Below are 20,005 nucleotides of genomic sequence, written 5' to 3' on the forward strand. Positions count from 1 at the left end.
CTCCTTTTATAAGTATTTTTTATTATTAATCCTCTTTTTATAACTTCTATTCTTATTTTATTTATTTATTTTTTTAGTTATACTAAGCGTTTTACTACTTAGTTTATTAAGGAGGAGAACTTTAATAATAGTTAAGTTAAAGAGACTTTTATTAAAAAGAAGTATAGCTACCCCTCTAATATCTAACACTAAGCTAAAAAAGAAACTAAAAAGAAGAAGGAGATTAAAGAAGCTAAAGCTCTTACTTTCTTTTTTATTAAATAGAAAAAGAAAGATTATATTACTAAATACCTCACTAAGTATATTACTATTAAAAAGAAGAAATAAGAGAAAGAGGAAACTACTTTTTAAGTTATTTATATTAATATAGAGATTATTATTATTACTACTATTAATAAAGAGGAGGAGGAAGAAGAGAGTAAAGTTATTATAAATACTAATAACCTTTTTAACTCTATAGATTTCTCTTTTAAATTAGAAAATAAGCTTTATTTTAGTTACTCTCTCTCTTTTAATAGAAGCTATTTATATTTTAGCTACTACTTCTCTAATAAGAATATTTATTATTACTATTATATAAAAAGTAGTAGTTATTTTATAAGTATTAAAGAGATTATTACTCTCTATTATAAGCTTTATAAAATAAAAAAGTATACTAAAAGTAGTAAGTCTATTTTAGCTAAAGTATAAATTATCCCCTATTAAATATTTCTATATAGTTATTAATTCTTTTATAGAGAATTAATATTACTTAAAAAGATCTTTAGAATACTACTTATAAAGTTATTATAGCTTATAAAGCTACTAAGAAGTAAAATATTACCCCTCTTAAATATATTTTATATATTTACTACTTTATTTTAGTTTTTATATTTCTTATTATTATATTTCTTTTTAGCTTATTTCTTCTTTATTTAGAGACTTTAGTCTATATTTCTCTTACTTTTTTAAGTATTTTCTCTAGTTCTTACTCTACTTTAAGTTATACTTAAAATACTATTATAGCTACTTATTATAACCTTAATTATACTCTCCTCTATACTTCTAAATCTAGCTATATTAATTTTAAGGAGTTTTATAACTAGTTTAACGCTTTTAAATTAGCTATCTCTCTAGCTACTTCTTATAAAACTATTCTTTTTATTCTTACTCCTAAAAGTATTTAAATATTTTTATTTTATAGTTTCTTAGTATTTTAAAAGTTTTAGCTTAAAATAGTTCTACTTTTAAGCTATAAGTTTATAGATATTTAGTCTCTTTAGTAGTTTTCTACTTTAAATAGAAGTTTTTTTATACTTTCTACTCTTTATCTCTATAACTCTCTATACTTATTATATAAAGTTATTTTAAATATTTTCTTTTTTTATTTCTTTCTTCTAGCTCTTTTTATCTCTTTTAAGCTTAGAAGTATAGTTTCTTTTAAGGGTTTCTTTTTAATTAGCTATTCCTAGCTATACTTAGAAGTTCTTAAAAGCTTATTATAAGAGGGATTTTATAAAACTATTTACTATTAGTTATATAAAAAGAGTATATATTACTAATATATACTTTTTATAAATTTCTTAATAAAGCTAATAGTTATAGATATTAATATAGTATAACTTTATTTAGAGATAGATAAGCTTCTTAATAACTAGTTTAACTATTTACTAGTTATTATATTAGATTTATATTATTATAGGAGTACTTTTTATAAATTAAAGGGATACTTCTTATTTTATCTCTCTAAGGAGTTATACTTAAAGAGATATTATAAAGTAGTTTATAAATATTACTTCTTAAACTATAAATAAGAATAAGAGGAGCTTTATTTTTATAGTTAAAGTTATTATAGTTATTTATTTACTTATTTTCTATATAATAATACTTCTAAAAAGTTTTATTATAAATCTTTAAGAGCTTTTTTAATTTAAGGTATTATTACTAAAACTTATATTAGAAGCTACTTTAAGAGTATTATATAAGCTTTTAGCTTTAGCTCTATACTTAATATATAAATAGTATATTTTATAGAGATACTATAAAGCTTAATCTATAGCTTATTAGTATTTTAATCTAAAATTTTAGTTAAAGTAAGTTAGATAACTTATTATAAATATAAGATCTAGTTTTATTATTATTACTATATATAAGATAATTCTTATTTTTTTCTAATAGAGATTAACTTTATTATTTAAAACTTCTTTTTTATATAGAAGTAGCTTAATATACTTTATAAAGGTTCTATTTTATATCTTTAGAGAATATCTTAATAAGAGGAGTTTTCTTATTTTTTCTATATAAACTAATTATAAAAGCTAAAGTTTCTTTGTTTTTTAATTATAAAGAACCTTAATACTAAGAAACTATTATAAGCTTTTACTACTTTTAAAGTAGTATTTCTTCTAAAGTTTCTTAACTACTTCTTTAGTTTTTTTTTAAAAAACTATTAAGTAAGTAAGTATATAATTATTTATATAGAAGAAAAAGTATACTTAACTTTTTCTCTAATAGTAATCCTCTTTTATTATTTATAAGAAGTTTAACTCTTTTAGTCCTTTTTTAAAATAATACTATTATAAGAGAGGAGATTAATAAAGTTTATATAAAGTTTTTCTAAGCTTAAATACCTTTTTAAGCTTCTTATAACTAAGTAGGAACTTTATATATACTATTTTATTAAGCTTAGTATATATAAATATATTTATTATATTATACTAGAGAAGCTTTAAGTTAAAGTAGTTTACTATAGCTATTAGAGTTTAAAATAATATTTCTATAAGAGTTATAATATAAGTATTTTAAGTATTTTTTACTTATTAATCTCTTTAAATTACTAAATAAACTTTTAGTTTTATAAATTTACTATATTTATTAAGCTTATAAGTATATACTTAATAATATCTAAAGACTTACTAATTTCTTAAAATGTTTTTTATAATTTCTTCTTATAATTTAGACTTCTTATAATTTTATAAGTAAAATTTCTCTATTTATAAGAAACTTTCTATTAAAAAGTAGTAGTTAAGTTTTAAGAGATTATATTTCTTTTTATAGTTTAGTTATTCTTCTTAACTTAGGAGTTATTAATATAATATTAAGAGGAGAAGTAACTCTTATTAATAAGTACTTATAAAATATAAATATATAGATTAAGCTACTCTTAATAAAAAGGAGCTTTTAGAAAGTATTTTATACTTCTCTAAACCTTTTTTAGAAGCTTTTAAGCTTTTAATCTCTATTTCTTTATTTTATAGCTTTTTTATTATATTTATAGATTAATCTTCCTTTATAACTATATAAAGCTAACTAAACTATATATATAAGCTACTTAAGCTATTTAGTCTCTAAAAAGTATAAGGATTCTTATATAGATTACTTCTTATTAAGAATATAGCTTTAAATAAGGTTTTAAGAGTTACTTTTATTATTAATAAGTTTATTTCTTATCCCTTTATATTAAAAACTCCTTAAAAAGCTTTACTAAATATTATAAATAAGCTTATTAGTTTTAGAGAGAGAGGTAGTATTAACTAAAGCTTAAACTATATATTTATATATAATACTATCTTCTCTAGCTATTTTTAGTTAATCTCTTCTCTTATAGTAGTTTTAATATAATTAAGGATTTTATTTACTTCTTTATTAGCTTTCTATTTTATAAAAGTACTATAAGATATTTTAATAAGCTAGGTAATATATTCTTAGATTACTTTAAAGTTTATATAATAAAACTCTTCTACTATATATATTAGATTTTTACTATAGAACTTCTTCTTATTAAATATTATATTTTATATAGTAAATACTTTACTTTTTAATAAGTTCTATATATAAAAGGAATTACTTAATATATAGCTTAGAAGAAAACTAATAAACGCTCTTAGTATAAGTTTCTAGCGTTTATTTCTTCTAAGTTAAATATCTCTAGTTATTATATATATATAGTATTTATATACTTAAAGATATAAGAAGTCTAACTATACTAAATATAAGTTTTCTTATAACTAAAAGTAACTATAGAAGAGCTTATATAAGGTTTTCTATTCTTAACTTACTATTAATATATAATTATATATATATATAGCTATTTTACTAATTTCTAGCTAGAGTATATCTAATAACTTTACACTTATTACTATTACTCTTATATACTACTTAATAGCTATAGCTATTCTTTCTACCCCTCTATTTTATACTTATATATATAGAGAGGATAACTTAATCTTAATACCTCTTATATATAGTTCTTCTCTAACTTATTTATACTTTAATATTTTATTATTTATTTTAATTTCTTTAACTTAAATACTAAATATAGTTTAAAAGTAGTTTAGGAACTTATTTAAAGTATTAAGGAGTAAATCTATCTTCTTATTTCTTAAATAGAAGTCTTAAGCTAAGCTTAAAGCTCTATTAATAATAATTATATTTAAAGTATAACTTTTATATTTTTCTTTATAGTTATAGAAGTTTAGAGTAATTCTCTTACTTAGAAAAGTTTATATAACTACTTCTCTTAGTATATATTATACTTAGTAATATAACTTCTCTTACTTATATATATTATAATTAGTAGTTAAGATTCTTAAGTACTTATTTAATATCTAGACCTCTCTTATAAAGTTAGATAGATATTAGAGGACTTTTAGCTTTAAGTATCTAAACTTTTAATATTAAAGCTTTATTAATCCTTTAATAAGTTTATAATATATTAAAGTTATATAGTTATATCTTCTTTTTAGTTTTAAAGCTTTATTTTATATAGAGGTTAATAAAAGTATAATTATAATAAAAGTTATTTTACTAAGAAATCTATAATTAAGAATATATTAATTATTAATATTCTTAAGTAAGTATAAGAATATATAGTTTAATTTCTATAAATAGTTATTACTAAAGCTTATATCTTATTATATCCCTCTTTAGTATAACTTTTATAGAAATACTAAGTTACTAATAAGTTTAAAATATAAAGCTATATTAAATAGTTATAGTTTTATTATATTATTTATATTTCTTACTAAGATTTTAGTTATATTATATACCTTAATAAGAACTCTATATATTCTAGTTTATAGGAAATCTCCTATTAGAGCGCTTTATAAAGTAATAAACTATTTTATATAATTAAATATATATATTATAAAGCTTAAGTTTAATATTATAGATCTTATAAAAGAGTATTCTCTTAATATTATAAATACTACTTTAGTATACTTTTTAGCTCTTTTATAAAGTTATATTAATTTTAAGGTATACTTTATTACTTTATAGATATACTTTATAAAAGTTTTATTATTCTCTATTCTTCTATTAAAAATATATTAAATAACTATTTAGAGTACTTATATTTTTAGTTAAATTATAGTATTAATATAAAAGTATTTAGAGAGAGTATATATATTATAATATAGCTTATAATATAGTTTCTTTATATTTTAAGTATTTAAAGGAGATTCTTCTTACTTTTAGTAAGTTCTTATTATTACTAAGAGTTACTTTAAGTTTTATTCTCTTTAGGGGCTTCTTCTATAGTTTATTCTATAGTTAGTTATTTTATTAAGTTATTTAAATTTATTTAGTTAAAATTCTCTATCTTAAACTATAAAGCTAAATATACTTCTACTTACTTTAAACTTCTATAGAGTAGTTTTAAGGTATATAAAATATATTTAAGTATTAGAGATAATTTTACTAACTATAAAGCTTTATTAAGTTACTAAGAAGAGCTTAGTTATATAGTAAGTAGATATTTATATATTAAAGTAGTTCTAAGTAAGTATATTAATATATTTAGGAAACTAAATTAAAGAGTTTAAGTTATTTAGAACTTTATAGCTTTACTCTTTATAGATTATATTTTCTTATTAAGAGATCTATACTTTTATATCCTTTTTTATTAAGAGGAACTTTTAACTAAGAGCTATAATTATTATTATATATTTAGAGATTATTTAAATCTTTTATTCTCCCTTATTATAATTAATATAAGTTTTTAGCTTATAGAGCTACTTATTAATACTTATATTAGTAATATAGTAATATTATAGAAACTTTATAGATATTATCTCTTTTATAAACTACTAAACCTCTTATATACCTTTTATTATATTATTTTACTCTTTTTTGAGGAAATTATAGTTTATTTTAAGTTTATTATAAAGAGTATAGTTTATTTAAAAGAGATTTATAAGTCTTATTATTTAAGGAGTTTTTATATTATTCTTATAGAGAATTATTATAGTTATATTTCTTTATACTAAGTAGTTAGAGATATAGGGGAGTTTTAGAAATACTATAAGCTTCTAAAAAGTAGACTTATAAGCTTAAGTAGTACTCTTAGAGAACTTCTTAAGGTTTATAATATATTATAACTAATAAGAGTAATAAAAAGCTTAAACTTAGTTAATTTAAAAAATTTAATCTTTTATACTTTTTAAAAAGATCTTTTTACTATTTAGAGGTATTATTATATACTTATAAGTTATTCTTTTATACTATAAATAGCTTATTAGTATATTAGTTAATATAAATTAGACTATTAATTAATAAATTTACTTAGATATATATTAACTATATATCCCTAAGTATAAGTAAAAACTCTATACGTAGTTTTTATAAGGCTTATCGCTCTTATTAAGCGGATTATCTATTTATTTAGGCCGCCCCCTAGTAGCTAAGAAGCGCTATTTTAACCCCTGCAATCTAATAGCAGCACTCTGATTCCTAATAAGCTTAGCTTTTAATTGCGTTTGAGGCGCTATATAAGAATCTGATCGCTAATATGCAACTTTAAGCGAATTAAACAGATTATCAGCAATGTTTCTAATGATGATGGAAACCTACACAGCTGCTATACTGCTTATGAGCAGCCAAATTAGGTGCATCACATAGATCATAAGTGCGTGCTGGTAAGGAAAAGCTTTTGATCGATCACTAAAAGCGTCTATCGGTCTTTGTGTCACCTCAGAGGGAACCCCTGCATAAGATATGCACGGGCTCTTATGGGGTTTGAGCGTTTTTGTCCACGATGTATGTCTCTGTTGGTTCCTTGAACTGGCCTTTCTCACGAAATATGAAATCGACGTCCTATCACCAGTTGCCCCGAGTCTATGGTAATGAATTGGTCGTTGTCATATCAAATATTGACGTCTAGTTTCATCCATTCTAAGCTCATATGCGATCTTGTTCAGGTCCATAGCCGCTACTCATGCGCTCCATATTGACAGCCACAGGTCGTCGAGCCTCATCCTAACAACCGGTTGGCCTGGCTAACTCCACAACAAACAATTATCAGTGCGCGAATCTGAAATCGAGTCTTTGCTGGCCCTCGTCTGTTGTGTTGAGGGTGTAGTCCTCTTGTTGCGCCTTCGTCAAAGCATTCCATGCGCGATCGCGAACCTTGTTCCGCCAGATGTAAAATGCCTTGACGAGGTAGAACAGCACAATGTTGAAGCAGCAGATTCCGAGAAGAATCTTGTTTCCGCGGCGGTACAAAGGTTGATCGTCATCTCGGTAGATGTTGGATGCAGCAATGTTGCCCGCTTGCACGAACATGTTGTACAGCGCCGCGCTAACAGCTCTCGTTCGCACCGCATTGCTGTTCTTCGCGTTCCATCCAACCAAGATGGCGTGGCAGTAAGGGTAACTTAGCAGACCAGTCAACAGAGCATATCTGATCCAGGTGCTCGAGCTTGCAGGTAGAGCCACGAGCGCCACGAGCCATGGGAAGATCCAAATGTTAGAGATGGACGAGACAATGGCTCGCTCCTTGAACTTTCCAGAGACCCATGAGATAATGAGTAGGTTGACGGCGAACAGGAATTGCGAGGGAATAGCGAGAAGATTTGCTTGGAAAACAGAGAATCCCAGCTTGCGAAGGATGTAGGAGAGGTAGTTGCTCGGCGGGGAAGGCGGGATATATGTGGTCAAGCCGATTAGGTATAGAGGCCACTGCTCCCAGTCCTTGACGACCTTGAACAGCTGAGAAGGGCCGACTGCTTCTCGGTTGTGCATGTCACCCTTGCTCGGGTCGTCCCGCAGCAGGCGGTTGACCATGATGTACTCTTCGTGGTCGGAAAACCATCCATTCTTACCCCGGAACCAGTTTTTAGTTTGGCAGGGGCCAGGGGGCATGAGACCCCACGAAAAGATGCCGATGATCAGGGTCACAATTCCCTCCAAGAGGAACCTTTTGCACCGTTAGTCAGAGAATTCACATCATGCATGATGGGTTTACATACAGCCATCTCCAACCAGACCATCCTGCGATTCCTCGCATCTGGAGAACACCTGCGGCAAGCAAGGATCCCACAATGTTGACGGTGCTGAGCGCCGTCCAGAACCAGGCGAGTCTGAGCGGGAGTTCGTTCGACTTGTAGTAGTAGGTGAGCCAAAGGACAATGTCACTAAGATGAGTTAGCAATGTCCAACAATCCTCGATATCGAACGGCCACTCACGGGATGAAACCGCCCATCAACAGGCCAAGAAGGGCTTTGATGGCATAGAAGCCAGCGCGACTCGACAAGAAAGCCTGGCAGCCAGCCGTGATAGACCAACCCACCATAATGGTTGGGATCCACCTGTCGGCACCGAGCTTCTTGCTGATGAGCCCACTGGGCAACTCCGCGGAGAGGAACGTCAGAAGGAAAATCTACCCCCGAGTGTGAGTCTAATTGTGTTCCAGAATGTTTTGGGTGAACTAACCGTCTGGCCATAGTTGTAATCGTTCGTGTTCATGCCGAGTTCCGGAAGCTTTTGAACAGGTTAGTTGGCATTCGTATCCAATTCTCTTCCCATGGGCATACATACCATGTTGTCAGAAATCGCTCGGTTGATATTACGACGATGGAGATCCAGGGCGCAAAACATGACCCAAGCCCAAACCATGATGCGCTTGTCGATCTACACACATTCGAGTTAGCATCAATTCGAATCCATTTTGTCCCGTAATCAACAGGTGAGTCAACCGTACCTTTCTGACCAGCTTCTTCTCTTCCTCTGCCGACCATTGGTAGCTCGGATCGAAACGGTGTCGGTTCTCGTACTGAGCCTTCTCGTACACCTTGCGCCAGTATTCAGCGATACTGGGGTCGGAGAAAACATGCTCATCCGTTGAGCCGTACGCATTGTCGGACACTTCCCTCACCGATGACACTGACGCGTCCGTGGCCTGCGACTGGGAGGTGCTAACGTCTTTGGTCTCCTCGGGATGGTCCTTGAAGGGCCCTCCAGTGTTGGTAGAAGCCATGGCTGAATGACCGGCAACTCTGAACAACGGGAATTGTTACAGTTGTGTCAGTCCTTGCAGATGTTATTAGAGCCTCGACAGATGCATCACAACCTCGCAATCCCGGCAGTTTGGTATGGTTCCGCGGAGATGCAAGAACCTTTATAGATGCCCTCCATGAACCCGGCAATCTGGGCATTGGTCTCTACGCGTAATTCATCTCAACTCTCCGGCTTGACGTCGGATGGCAGGGGTGCAGAGGAGAAAATACAGGCCGCAGTGTCGCGATGATCCAGGGCGATCGCACCATAAGCGATTCGAGTTGTTCAGCGAATGAGCCGTCTTATCTATGGTGCAATTGCTTCACGGAATTGCGCTGTGCATCAATGGTCAACGACTCGTAACGGGCCCGTGGGGGGGTCGAGTAGGATCCGGAGTGGTTCCAGCTTTCGGGAATGATCAGTGACAGGTAATGGAGCAGCCGAAGACTAACAAACAAGCTTACGAAGGGCTCAGTTAAGCGGAAGGAATCCCGTCTGGGACCATTGGGGGGCTCATTCGTGGGACGGCGCATATGCCGACTGGGGAAATTCTGCTAGTGCTGTCTTGGTAAGATGGCGAATGAATTGCCTCCTGTGGATAGTTCGTCGAAAGACGAGGATAATCCAGACCCAAACTCTTGGCTCTTCGCATTTGATGTGGGTTGCATGCAAGCCGGCACGTTTTGTTAACGAAAAAGGGATGGGAACGGCATTGCGTGATCTTAGCCATGGGATTGCGACAGAGAAATATGCGCGATGTCGAAGAACCGACCAATCAGACAACAGCCAAATGGACAGCCCACCCTGGCGCAGCGCGGACGTCTCGAAGTCCAGCCTACGCTGCTACTATCTCAGGCTTATCTTAGCCTTTAGTCTTTGTCTTCTGCCCATGTCACCGAAGGTTCGATGCAAGTCTGGATCTTATCAGTGGCTTGCGCAGGGAGACAAAGTTCTAAAATAGCTTCAGTTCGGCAAGTCGTGTAGAGTAAGCTATTCCGATGTTGGAAACAGTCGTTCCCAGGGGAATGGGTATGCAACATGGCCTGTGCCACTGACAGACGACCCGACTGCATGGGAAAGGGTCTTCGAATTACCCCTTTCACCGTGACTCTCTCAACTTGAGATCGTTGAGCCTGTTGTGGCAAAATAGGAACGAAAACACTCCTCAGGTGAAATCAAGAGATTAAAAGTCGGGGGTCAGATTATCAGAAATCGTAAAATTGGCATTCATCATGATTCAGGTCTCTCCATAATAATTGTTGCAGTGTTTTACTGCGGACACACCACCATTCTTGGTTCAGATGGTCCCTTGATGACCTCGCTGGTCTTGTTATTTACGCAGCCTCACTCATCCTCAAAACCTAACCCTTGAATGGGGTCTCGTATGGCCTCTCGGCCTGAGGAGTGATTCTGGCAAGGTGCCTTCGGGAGCCATTGTTCCAGTCAACGAGCGCAGAGTGCTGAGTGACTCTGTTGTCCCAAACGACAACGGTGCCTTCCTCCCACTTGACACGGGCGTGGAAGTCTGCGCCCCAAGCAATGTGCTCGTACAAAAACTTAAGAAGAGCGTCGGACTCTTCCTTCTTCAAACCGACGATCTCTCGGGTGACTATTTTTGAATCAGCATATGCATTTTGGCGTCTTCAGTATCGACTTACACTGAGGGTTGATGTAGAGCGCCTTCTCGCCAGTAGCCGGATGTGTGCGGACAAGAGGGTGGGTGTTGGCAACAGGCTCGCGGCGCTTGATGCTGCCCTTCTTCACAGAGGCAGCGACCTGCTCGATACCGGAGTGCACCGCCTGCAGGCCGTGTAGTCTCTCTTGGAACAGCGGGCTCAGACGCCTGTAGGCCTCAACGGCGTCGCAGAAGAGAGTGTCGCCTCCAGTCTCGGGCTTGTCGAGGATGTACAGGAAGGTGGTACCGGGAGGCTGGGCCTCATAAGAGACATCGGAGTGCCAGGCAATGGAGCTGGTTCTGGTGGCGAAGAACTGCTCCGCTGATCGGTCACCTGCCGCGCGGTGAACCAGGTGAATCTCAGGGAAGCCCTCAGGAGATCCAGAGGTAGGGTGGATGTGATGGCGACCGAAGTAACCGCCGAACTCGAGGGCCTTGTCGATGGGAAGGTCGGCAAAGTCCTGGCCGCGGAAAGCAACGACCTTGCGCTCGGCAACGTAGCGAGCCAACTCGTCCTTTCCGGCGTCGCTGAGCTTGCTCAGCTGGATGCCCCTGACCTCAGAACCGATGGTGGGCGTCAGGTCAGTGACCTGAGCCTCACTCTTGGGGAGAAGGTTGGGGAAACTGGGGTCTGCGTTCTTTCCGTGTTCTACATGCTGGAATGGTTGCAGAGGGGGGTATTTCTGCTCGGGGTTCCACGTGGGGAGGTAGTGAGGATACTACATCATACAGATCAGTCGCTGAATGCTGAAATGGGGTCCTCGAAAGAACGAACCTTGGCGCCCTCATGGCCATCTCCTCCCTTGGACTCGGCCTCCTTGTCGTAAACAACAGGAGACAGCTCCTTGTAGTCGCCAGAGCCGTCAGCGTACAAGCGGAGGTTGTTCACCGGCAAGTTAGCCGGGTCCGTCACGGTGGACGTCGATGTTGCTGAAGGTGCCATTTTGTCTGATTATGCGTATGATTGCACTTGTTCTCAACGCTGTACTGTCTATGAGAAGGGCGGCTTGATGGAAAGTGTCCGATTGCTCTTATATAGATTACTCCTCCAAAAGGCATGACTGTCGGAGCTCATCCGATGAGGGGCACTAAACCAGAAGAATTGCATGCTGGCAGGGATTGGATTGCGTTGTCTGCCCGACCGTCCAAAGAAAACAATATTCAGCCGACGCGGCCCCGATCTATGGCTACAAAACTACAGTCCATTGGCTTCTTGGGGTACATGAGACGAAAGATGGAGGTATCGGGTCCTGTGGATGGAGGGGAAATGACGCCATTCATATCGAAGTCAGCAACTCGAATGGTGGCATGAAGCGGCCTCAAGGACGGTGCTGATTAGAAATGGTGGCTGCGCGATGTTGCTATCTTGGGGGTTAAGCACGCAATTCTTGGATACGACTTGGTTGGAGATGGGACCCCGCAATCTGCACATGATCGTTTCGCCTCCGGGAAATTTTAAGCGCTTCACGTTTATTTGGTCCGATCTTATCTTGATACGTCTGACAGGTTTAAAGAGTATGAGAACGGAATTGACTTTGCCTGAGAGTGGCAATGGTGATTCCGAAGCGACTTCGATGGTAACCGGAGAGAATGTCCGGAAATCTGGCTTGCAAAAGAGGCCACGGCCCCCGTGTCTTCCGCAGTGTGTCTCAGCGGTGCTGATCTGGCAGTCGGCTCGGCAGTCGGATTCTCAGCTCAAACGGAGTGACGCCACTTGGTTGCATCGCCGTGGTCTCCATCTCATCCGGTTCCGGCGTCGGGGTTTTTATCGGAGAGCTTCCGGCATCGGCCGGCAAAGCAGAGACGACTCCGAGGGTTTCATCATGCGACAGAACCATGCTGTACTCATTCGTGCTATCATAGGGAGTTGTCTCCGGGACTTATACTTTATGAGCTTTTTGTTCAAAAGTCTGTATCGCTGCACCATTCCATCGTCATGGTCATTGCCGTCGCTTCGTGCACAATGCCATCTACTCACCTACAGACTTCTGGTAGTCTATTTCAGCTGCGAATACTCGTTTGAAGGGCGTTCACTTTCGTACGGATGGGCGGATGAACCAGTTGCACCGACGGAAATCCTTCGGTACTTTTGACGAATGAAACGCGCCATAAGCGGAATTTGGCTCAATGTCCGACGGTTTCTAGTCCAACAAAAAGGAAAGACGAGCGGAGGTACTTTGGACGGCCCTCTCTGTCTGTCCGCCGCCGCCATCTTGACAGACAGATGAACTTCACAGAAGCAGACTCAGAGAAAAGTTGTGGAGTCAGATCTGGGCCATGAATTCGTCCGACTGAATACCAATGAATTACTATTGCTATATATCTCCGAGTGCGACGATTTCAAAGGATAATCGGTCTGCGGAGGAACTGTCTGTTTCTAGACGTGGCTCTTCTTCATGCGTTTAAATACTGCCAACCCATCGTATAGACGACCTCCGAACGCTTTTGCATAGATGGAGTAATGAACTCGATCGATGCCGGCATCATGGCTCGTTTTACCAAGAATTCAGATCGCGAGTACGACGTTGTTCTTCTCGGAGCAACAGGATTTACAGGTCGCTTCGCTGCGATGCACCTCGCGGAAAATGATCGTGATCTGAAGTGGGCCATCGCAGGTCGTTCTGGGGCGAAATTGACTAAGTTGGCCGAAGAACTGAGACTGAAGACTTCTCAGAACCCAGGTTAGAACCGTCAATTCGCCAAATTAATTCTTTTGGCGTGAACTCACGCTGATCCCTGAATCTTGAAGACGTCATTCCCGTCGAATTCACGACCCAATCGCTTGACGCTCTGGCTAGGCAGACCCGATGTTTGGTTGCGACGGTGGGCCCTTTTCCCCAGCATGGTGTCTGGGTGTTCAAAAGCTGTGCGGAGAACGGGACTCATTATGTTGATATGTGAGTTCAGAACATTTTATGGCCTTAAACCAATATTCTCTAACATCATACCAGTAACGGCGAGACTCCTTCCGTACTGGAAATGATCAAAGCCTATGAAGACACTGCCAAGTCAACGGGGGCCATGGTAAGACCTTCCTCTAGAATTATGACACGCACTCAGATAAGATGCCTAAATACTGATGGCCGGTTCAAAGATGATACCTTCATGTGGAGTCGGCAGTCTGCCTGCCGACCTTCTCACGTGCCTCATGGTTGAAAAGGTCAAGGAGACATTCGACTGCCCAACATCGGCTGGTCTAATATCAGTCCATGACTCGAGAGTACAAGCAAGCGGTGGCACATTGAATGGCTTAGTAACTTCTGTCTCATCATACGGCTTAAGAAACATTCTGAAAGCCGGAAAGCCTTGGGCATTATCGCCTATCCGTTCTGCGAGACCCCAAGCTGATGAGAGCAGAAACGTCAGCAAAGACATTATCGAGCGACTTAAACTTGGTACGCTCGGATTTGGTATGACGGGAACGCATGACCAAGCAATTGTTCAACGAACATGGGGTTTGCTGCAGCAGGCAGAACATAGCGGCCTTACATCCACATCATACGGTCCGAATTTCGACTTCAGGAGCGTTCAGCGATACCCGTCTGTAGTGCACGGTTGGGCTTTTTGGGTTCTTGTTTGGGTTATGACCATTCTCCCGGCCATTCTTCCGCCCGTGAAATGGTTGATAAAGCTGCTCGTACCTCCAGGCTCTGGACCGAGTGAGCAAGAAAGACAGAAGAATTTCATTGAGTATCGCGGCGTTGCCATCGCAGACCTGAAAGAAGATGCGCAGGATTTCCAAAGGAATCCTCTTCTCCAAAGAGGAGTGCAGGCGAGGTTGAGATACAACGGCGACTCCTACGTGTTTTCGGGCATGATGGCGGTTGAGGCAGCTATGATTTTACTCGACTCTGGGGAGGATTGTGTCGCACACAAATTGGGAGGCGGGATTCTGACGCCAGCAACGTTGGGACAGCCTCTGGCTGATCGTCTAAGAACAGCCGGGGTGCAAATTGAAGTAGAAGCGTTGTAGTTGAGCCGTTGTGTCACAAGAGGCAAGACTGAGGTAGCTACATGAAGGAGCAACATTGGAGCAACATCAAGACATATCGTCTCCATCCCGATAAATACCAAGTCGAGTTTTGTTTTTATTGGGCTTTCTCGATGGCGGCGTTTTTCAGCTACATACCTGTATTGTGACTACCTGTGGCCGAAGAATTACGGCAATCGGCTGGCAGGTTGAACTGGGGCAGTACATAAGAACGCGGCAGAATGAGATCTGATATCTGGCTTTGCTGCAGGATCAAATTGGGCCTCAGCAAAAGCATACCCTCAAAGACGGTGTCTAGCAGTATTAAATAATGAACGAATAAAATTGCAGTACTAGTTTTGGTAAGGATCTCGGCTTATCTCCGGCTTTCCTTGTGGTGGTCATGCGGCACTTCATGCACGCCAGCTCACACATGCAGTAAGAATAGTCAGACTAAGAGGTTAGGCTATTTCTTATCTCCAATTTTGGGGCCCAAAATTAATTCCAGCCTCTTTCAACCTCCAGGATCTTGTTGACGCGTACTAATTAGATTCCAGCTGCAGCTCTTCATCAATGGTCAACGTCGATGATGAAGCTGATCGATGTGAGAACACTGAAAATAGAAGAGGTCTTTGACGAAGAGATCCCCAACTATGTCATCCTATCTCATACTTGGGATGAGGAGGAAGTCAGCTTTCAAGACTTTCAAGACATCGATGTCGCCCAGAACATGAAGGGGTTCGAGAAAATCGAGGAAATATGTCGCCTAGCTCGAGCTCGTGGAGTTGACTATGCTTGGGTAGACACCTGCTGCATTGACAAAACGAGCAGCGCGGACCTTTCGGAATCGATCAATTCCATGTTCAGATATTACCATGATGCGCAAGCCTGCTACGCATACTTGGCAGACATGCCCCGCACACGATCCTTGGAGAAGCACCTTCGTAACTGCCGATGGTTTACCAGAGGCTGGACACTTCAGGAATTGCTCGCTCCCGCTGAAGTGCGGTTTTATGATCAGGACTGGAATCTGTTGGGTACGAAAGAATCCTTGGTCGAGATCATCTCAGACATCACGGGAATTCTCTGCGACGTGCTGCTTGGCAAGACACCCCTGTGGGACATCCCCGTAGCGACGCGGATGGCTTGGGCGGCTACAAGAAGCACGAGACGAAAGGAGGATGTGGCATATTCGTTATTAGGAATCTTCGACATCAACATGCCAATGCTCTACGGAGAAGGTCCGAAAGCATTTCGACGACTACAGGAGGAGATTTGCAAAAAGGACGACGATACCTCATTACTTGCATGGGATTCTCGCAGACCCCTCCACTCCCGAACTTCAGTGGCATTCGCGTCATCTCCAGCGGACTTCGCCGGTCATGAAAAAACGCAAGCAATTACACGCTTTCGAAATTATGATGTTGGGATGGAACTGACCAGCAGAGGCCCTCGCTTTATGGGAAGGAATCTTTGCATGGTTGCGATCCCGTCAGACAAAGATATCCAGAGACCTTGTCCCCATGGTATTTTAGGCCTCGCCATTGTACCCAAACCTATATTGCTACCAGAAGAGGATAACGGAGCAATTATTCGATACGTTCTCCGCCTGGATATTGGCACTTCAACTCACCGTTGCGGCATCTTTCTCGAAAAGGTCCAGCCGGACCTTTTTCGGCGAGATTGCAATTTGCCCATGGCTTTGATGTCATACAAGCTCGACCATCTGACAGAGTACCAGCCCTCATTCATTATAGTTGAGGACCAACTTTCGTACCGCAGGCCCGACAGCACGCTTTGGGGGAGACACAAAAGTGTGCACGTACCTATAGATAAGCGTATCAAGATCAGTCGTATTCTACCAAGGACATCGTGGGATATTTGTAGTCGGCTTCTTTTCGCCCCTCGATTTTCGACACAGGTCCAGGCTTTGAAGTTGGTTGTAAATCTTCAGCCGACTCAACTTGAGCTATGGATGCTCTGCGACCGGAGACATATCCAAAGCAGTGGGAGGCCTAGAATCTTGCTACTGGATGCATCCCCATCAAGATCAGACACAACGGATATTGGGATTCAAGCATTCCTTCGTCATATTAATCGTGAAGAGGAGGAAGATCACTGGCATGCCATGATCTCAGAGGGTTTCAAAGCTGATTCGTTTGATGACTCTATCACAGCAGGGCTCGGAACCCAACGATACCGGATTTCGGTTTTAGTCGACGTAAGAACTGTCAAGCTTAAGGGATACGATGTCAAAGAGTTTTCTGTTAGGTTCAACATTAGACATATATAATCGGTATTGCATGCTGCTGCTGAACAAGCTAGTTGGAAGTAGATAATCTAATGGACGAAGTACATAGCTTGTACAAATCAGCGACTTTGCAGCATCAAAGCAACTCTGCGCCCGCCTTCTCCTTCCGAAATCACTTCAACATGATGTTGATCTTCGTCGCCGCGTTGATCTATGGGCGTGTAAAATGAAACAGGTCCCTTTATAGGGCTTTGAGCCACCAAGATTCCTTCAGCATCTCGGTTCCATGTGTGAGACAGCTCGCCACCTCGGAATGACGCTGTGATCAACCATTCAGGGTCGGAAAAGTCAAAAGGCGGCAGGCCCTTCCATCCCCTGGTCCGGATGGTCTCTACCACAACAGCCAAGAGCACAAGTGCGTTGAGAATGGCGATCGCAACCACGTAGACAATTTCTCCGATAACAAACACTCCAATTGTTACGTTTGCTTCCCTTTCTTCGGAGAAATTCCCGACCATCAGCTGCGCTGCTCCGTATGCAGCAAACATCGACTCTGTCATTGCAGTAACGGCGTTTTCCAGTCCACGTAGCGTTGCTTCGGCTTCTGGGACAGTGCCGTTCTCGTTGGAGGATATGTTCCATGCGGTGATACTCGATAGGAATGCGTTGCCTAGGATGGACTCATAGAAGTTTGTCAAGTCATTCGAAATGAGCTCGAATTGACGAACAACAGTCCGCGTGAGGTTGCGCTGCGAATCGAAGTCGTCGATCTGGCCTTCTGGAATGACTGTGATGTTTCGGCCGCGAATGCCGACAGAGACGTTAAACCGAGTAGGTGTGAAGTCAACGGTGCACTGGGTAGCGTTCAGGGCGAGGTAGCTTTTGCCTGCTGCAATGGAAACGTAGCGACGAATTGACTCAGGGCTATGTGCCACACCAACCGCGACGATGGCATCGGTGCTGTGTCCGACGTACTCGGAGTACTGTTGACTTCCGACGCTGTCGGGAAGCCATCCTGAAACCCCGAATATCCTGGAAGGGAATTCTCGGCCGATGACGAAGTCCATGCTTCGGTTGTAGGAGCACTGGACTTGCGGCAAGTAGCCGTCCTCATGAAATGAGTAATTTACCGCCGAGGTCCTGTTGGTGATGGCAGTATCTTGAATGCCTACTGATGATCCAACACCGTAGGAGCGACCTTCATAAATGTACTGGGTGTTGTCGATTTTCGCGTGTCTACGGACTGATCCATCGGAGGTTGTTGCTGACGACCCTGAAGCAATGAGACTACCCAGCAGTTTGACTCCAACAGAGTAAGTGAAAAGTCCTTGCTTTGTTGTGGTCGATGGGCCTGCGCGTGAAATTTCGGACGGGTATTCTTTGATGAGGGTGGTGTTTTTGAACGAAGGGACTCGCAGGATCTCCTGCTCCACGATAGTGCTGCTAACAGGCGTCATTGCGCCAACCCACAGAGCTGAGGATATCAGACCGAGGCCGGAAAATGCAATTATTGGTAGGAGAAATCGAAGCCGTAGATCCCATCGTAAGCGTGGAATTCCCAAGTTCATCCATCCTTTCAGGTTTTGTGTCGTTGAACCACCCGAGTTGAAGAAGGCCAGTCTGGAGCCATGCTGAATGAGGACGGCGACTGTTGAGGTGTGAATGAGAGCAAGAAGCGCCGCAAGGAGCTGAATCCCAGACTGAATGACTGCGCGCTTAGATGTGATCGTCGCGAAGGAGGATTCGTACCAAGATCCGTTGACCGTCCACTTCAGAGAGTGGGCAACGATCAAGACAGAACTCAAAGCGGTGGTGATGATCAGATAGAGCGGGATGATCCACTTCTCCCAGAAGCCCACTTCTTTCGGTGACCCGGCCGTAGAGACGGTCATGCTGGCCTCGGACTCGTGGATGGTCTGCCGCATCGCGGGGTGTTGCTTTTTCTAGCAATGCAAGAGGGGAATTGTCTGAAGTGCAGAAACCTCAGAACAGGCGGGCGTTGTGTCAAAATATGTTCAAGAGAGCCGAAGAATGCGGCAGAGCTGCAGAGATGGGACTATAGCCACCAAATTGCGGCACAGCTGCTCTTCATCCTGGAAAACCCAGTCTCAGCCCCATGGAGTTGCAGGAATCTGCTGCTTTGTTGGTGCACGCAACCTAGCTGTTGACCGTGATAGGCCAATCGGAGTTCGTCTTTTAGCGCGCAGGGGTCGCAGCCTTCTGCTTGCCCCCCCTGTTAAAGGAGCATCGCAATTAACTATGGATGCAACAGCCGACGATTCTGTTCAGCTTTGGGTCTCAGCCTGGCCTTCAGATAAGGCCCCTGGATCTGGTGTGCCATCCTCTTTCTTGTTCGCAAGCTAGCCCCGGACCCCAATCGGGGCCGGGGCCGAGGCCGGGGCTTGCCCGAAACGTGTGGGCCCCGCCCGCTTTAGCCAGTTGGCGAGCTCCGGTCGACCGTGGCAGTCCGGCGAATGTGCCCAATGATGCGAACTGACGCCGCTTCTCCTCTACCAACGACGTTTCCGGAAACGACAGGTGCCTTCGAATTCCCGTTCTTGATGACCTTTGCAACGGGATCTAGACGCCTACTCGATTGAGTTTCGAGCGGGGCCCAGGGCCAGCTAGAGGTTGACGTTCTTAAGATGGCACTGAATGCATGAGCGCCGCAAAGAGGAGGACGCTGAAAACTTGTAAATGTTGTTGAATGCCTGAGCTTTCAGTTGCCTACAGGTTGAGGGCTCAGAGCAGCGTCCCAAAAGCCTGGCCATATTGGTGGGCAACTGACTAGCCAGCCAACACACCACGCTTCGGCCCGCGACGGCCTCCATCCTTGTCGGAGTTCGTCTGTTGGCT

At 40.3% G+C, this 20,005-nt stretch overlaps 4 protein-coding genes across 4 annotated transcripts; 1 reads left to right on the top strand and 3 right to left on the bottom strand.

Moving 5' to 3' along the window:
• Positions 1–7,275: 7,275 nt before the first annotated feature.
• On the bottom strand, positions 7,276–9,233 carry CGCS363_v014465 (putative transporter; the record flags this gene model as incomplete). The annotated part of the gene is made up of 6 exons (XM_036646314.1): positions 7,276–8,173; positions 8,226–8,390; positions 8,443–8,636; positions 8,690–8,737; positions 8,795–8,887; positions 8,958–9,233. 6 exons carry the CDS (start codon positions 9,231–9,233, stop codon positions 7,276–7,278), a joined length of 1,674 nt encoding a protein of 557 aa, XP_036488373.1.
• A 1,381-nt stretch (positions 9,234–10,614) lies between these two features.
• JLP1-1 (Alpha-ketoglutarate-dependent sulfonate dioxygenase) lies at positions 10,615–11,871 on the bottom strand (the record flags this gene model as incomplete). The annotated part of the gene is made up of 3 exons (XM_036646315.1): positions 10,615–10,862; positions 10,912–11,647; positions 11,704–11,871. 3 exons carry the CDS (start codon positions 11,869–11,871, stop codon positions 10,615–10,617), a joined length of 1,152 nt encoding a protein of 383 aa, XP_036488176.1.
• Positions 11,872–13,413: 1,542 nt separating this feature from the next.
• CGCS363_v014467 (Vegetative incompatibility protein HET-E-1) lies at positions 13,414–16,659 on the top strand (the record flags this gene model as incomplete). Its single annotated transcript, XM_036646316.1, has 6 exons — positions 13,414–13,609; positions 13,678–13,825; positions 13,880–13,952; positions 14,023–14,323; positions 15,456–16,139; positions 16,640–16,659. 6 exons carry the CDS (start codon positions 13,414–13,416, stop codon positions 16,657–16,659), a joined length of 1,422 nt encoding a protein of 473 aa, XP_036488175.1.
• A 609-nt stretch (positions 16,660–17,268) lies between these two features.
• Positions 17,269–19,074, bottom strand: CGCS363_v014468 (uncharacterized protein; the record flags this gene model as incomplete). The annotated part of the gene is made up of 1 exon (XM_036646317.1): positions 17,269–19,074. One exon carries the CDS (start codon positions 19,072–19,074, stop codon positions 17,269–17,271), a length of 1,806 nt encoding a protein of 601 aa, XP_036488434.1.
• Positions 19,075–20,005: the final 931 nt, after the last annotated feature.

The sequence above is a fragment of the Colletotrichum siamense genome (assembly GCF_013390195.1).
Source record: "Colletotrichum siamense strain Cg363 chromosome Unknown KSG_Cg363_contig10, whole genome shotgun sequence".
Classification (NCBI taxonomy): Eukaryota; Fungi; Ascomycota; class Sordariomycetes; order Glomerellales; family Glomerellaceae; genus Colletotrichum; species Colletotrichum siamense.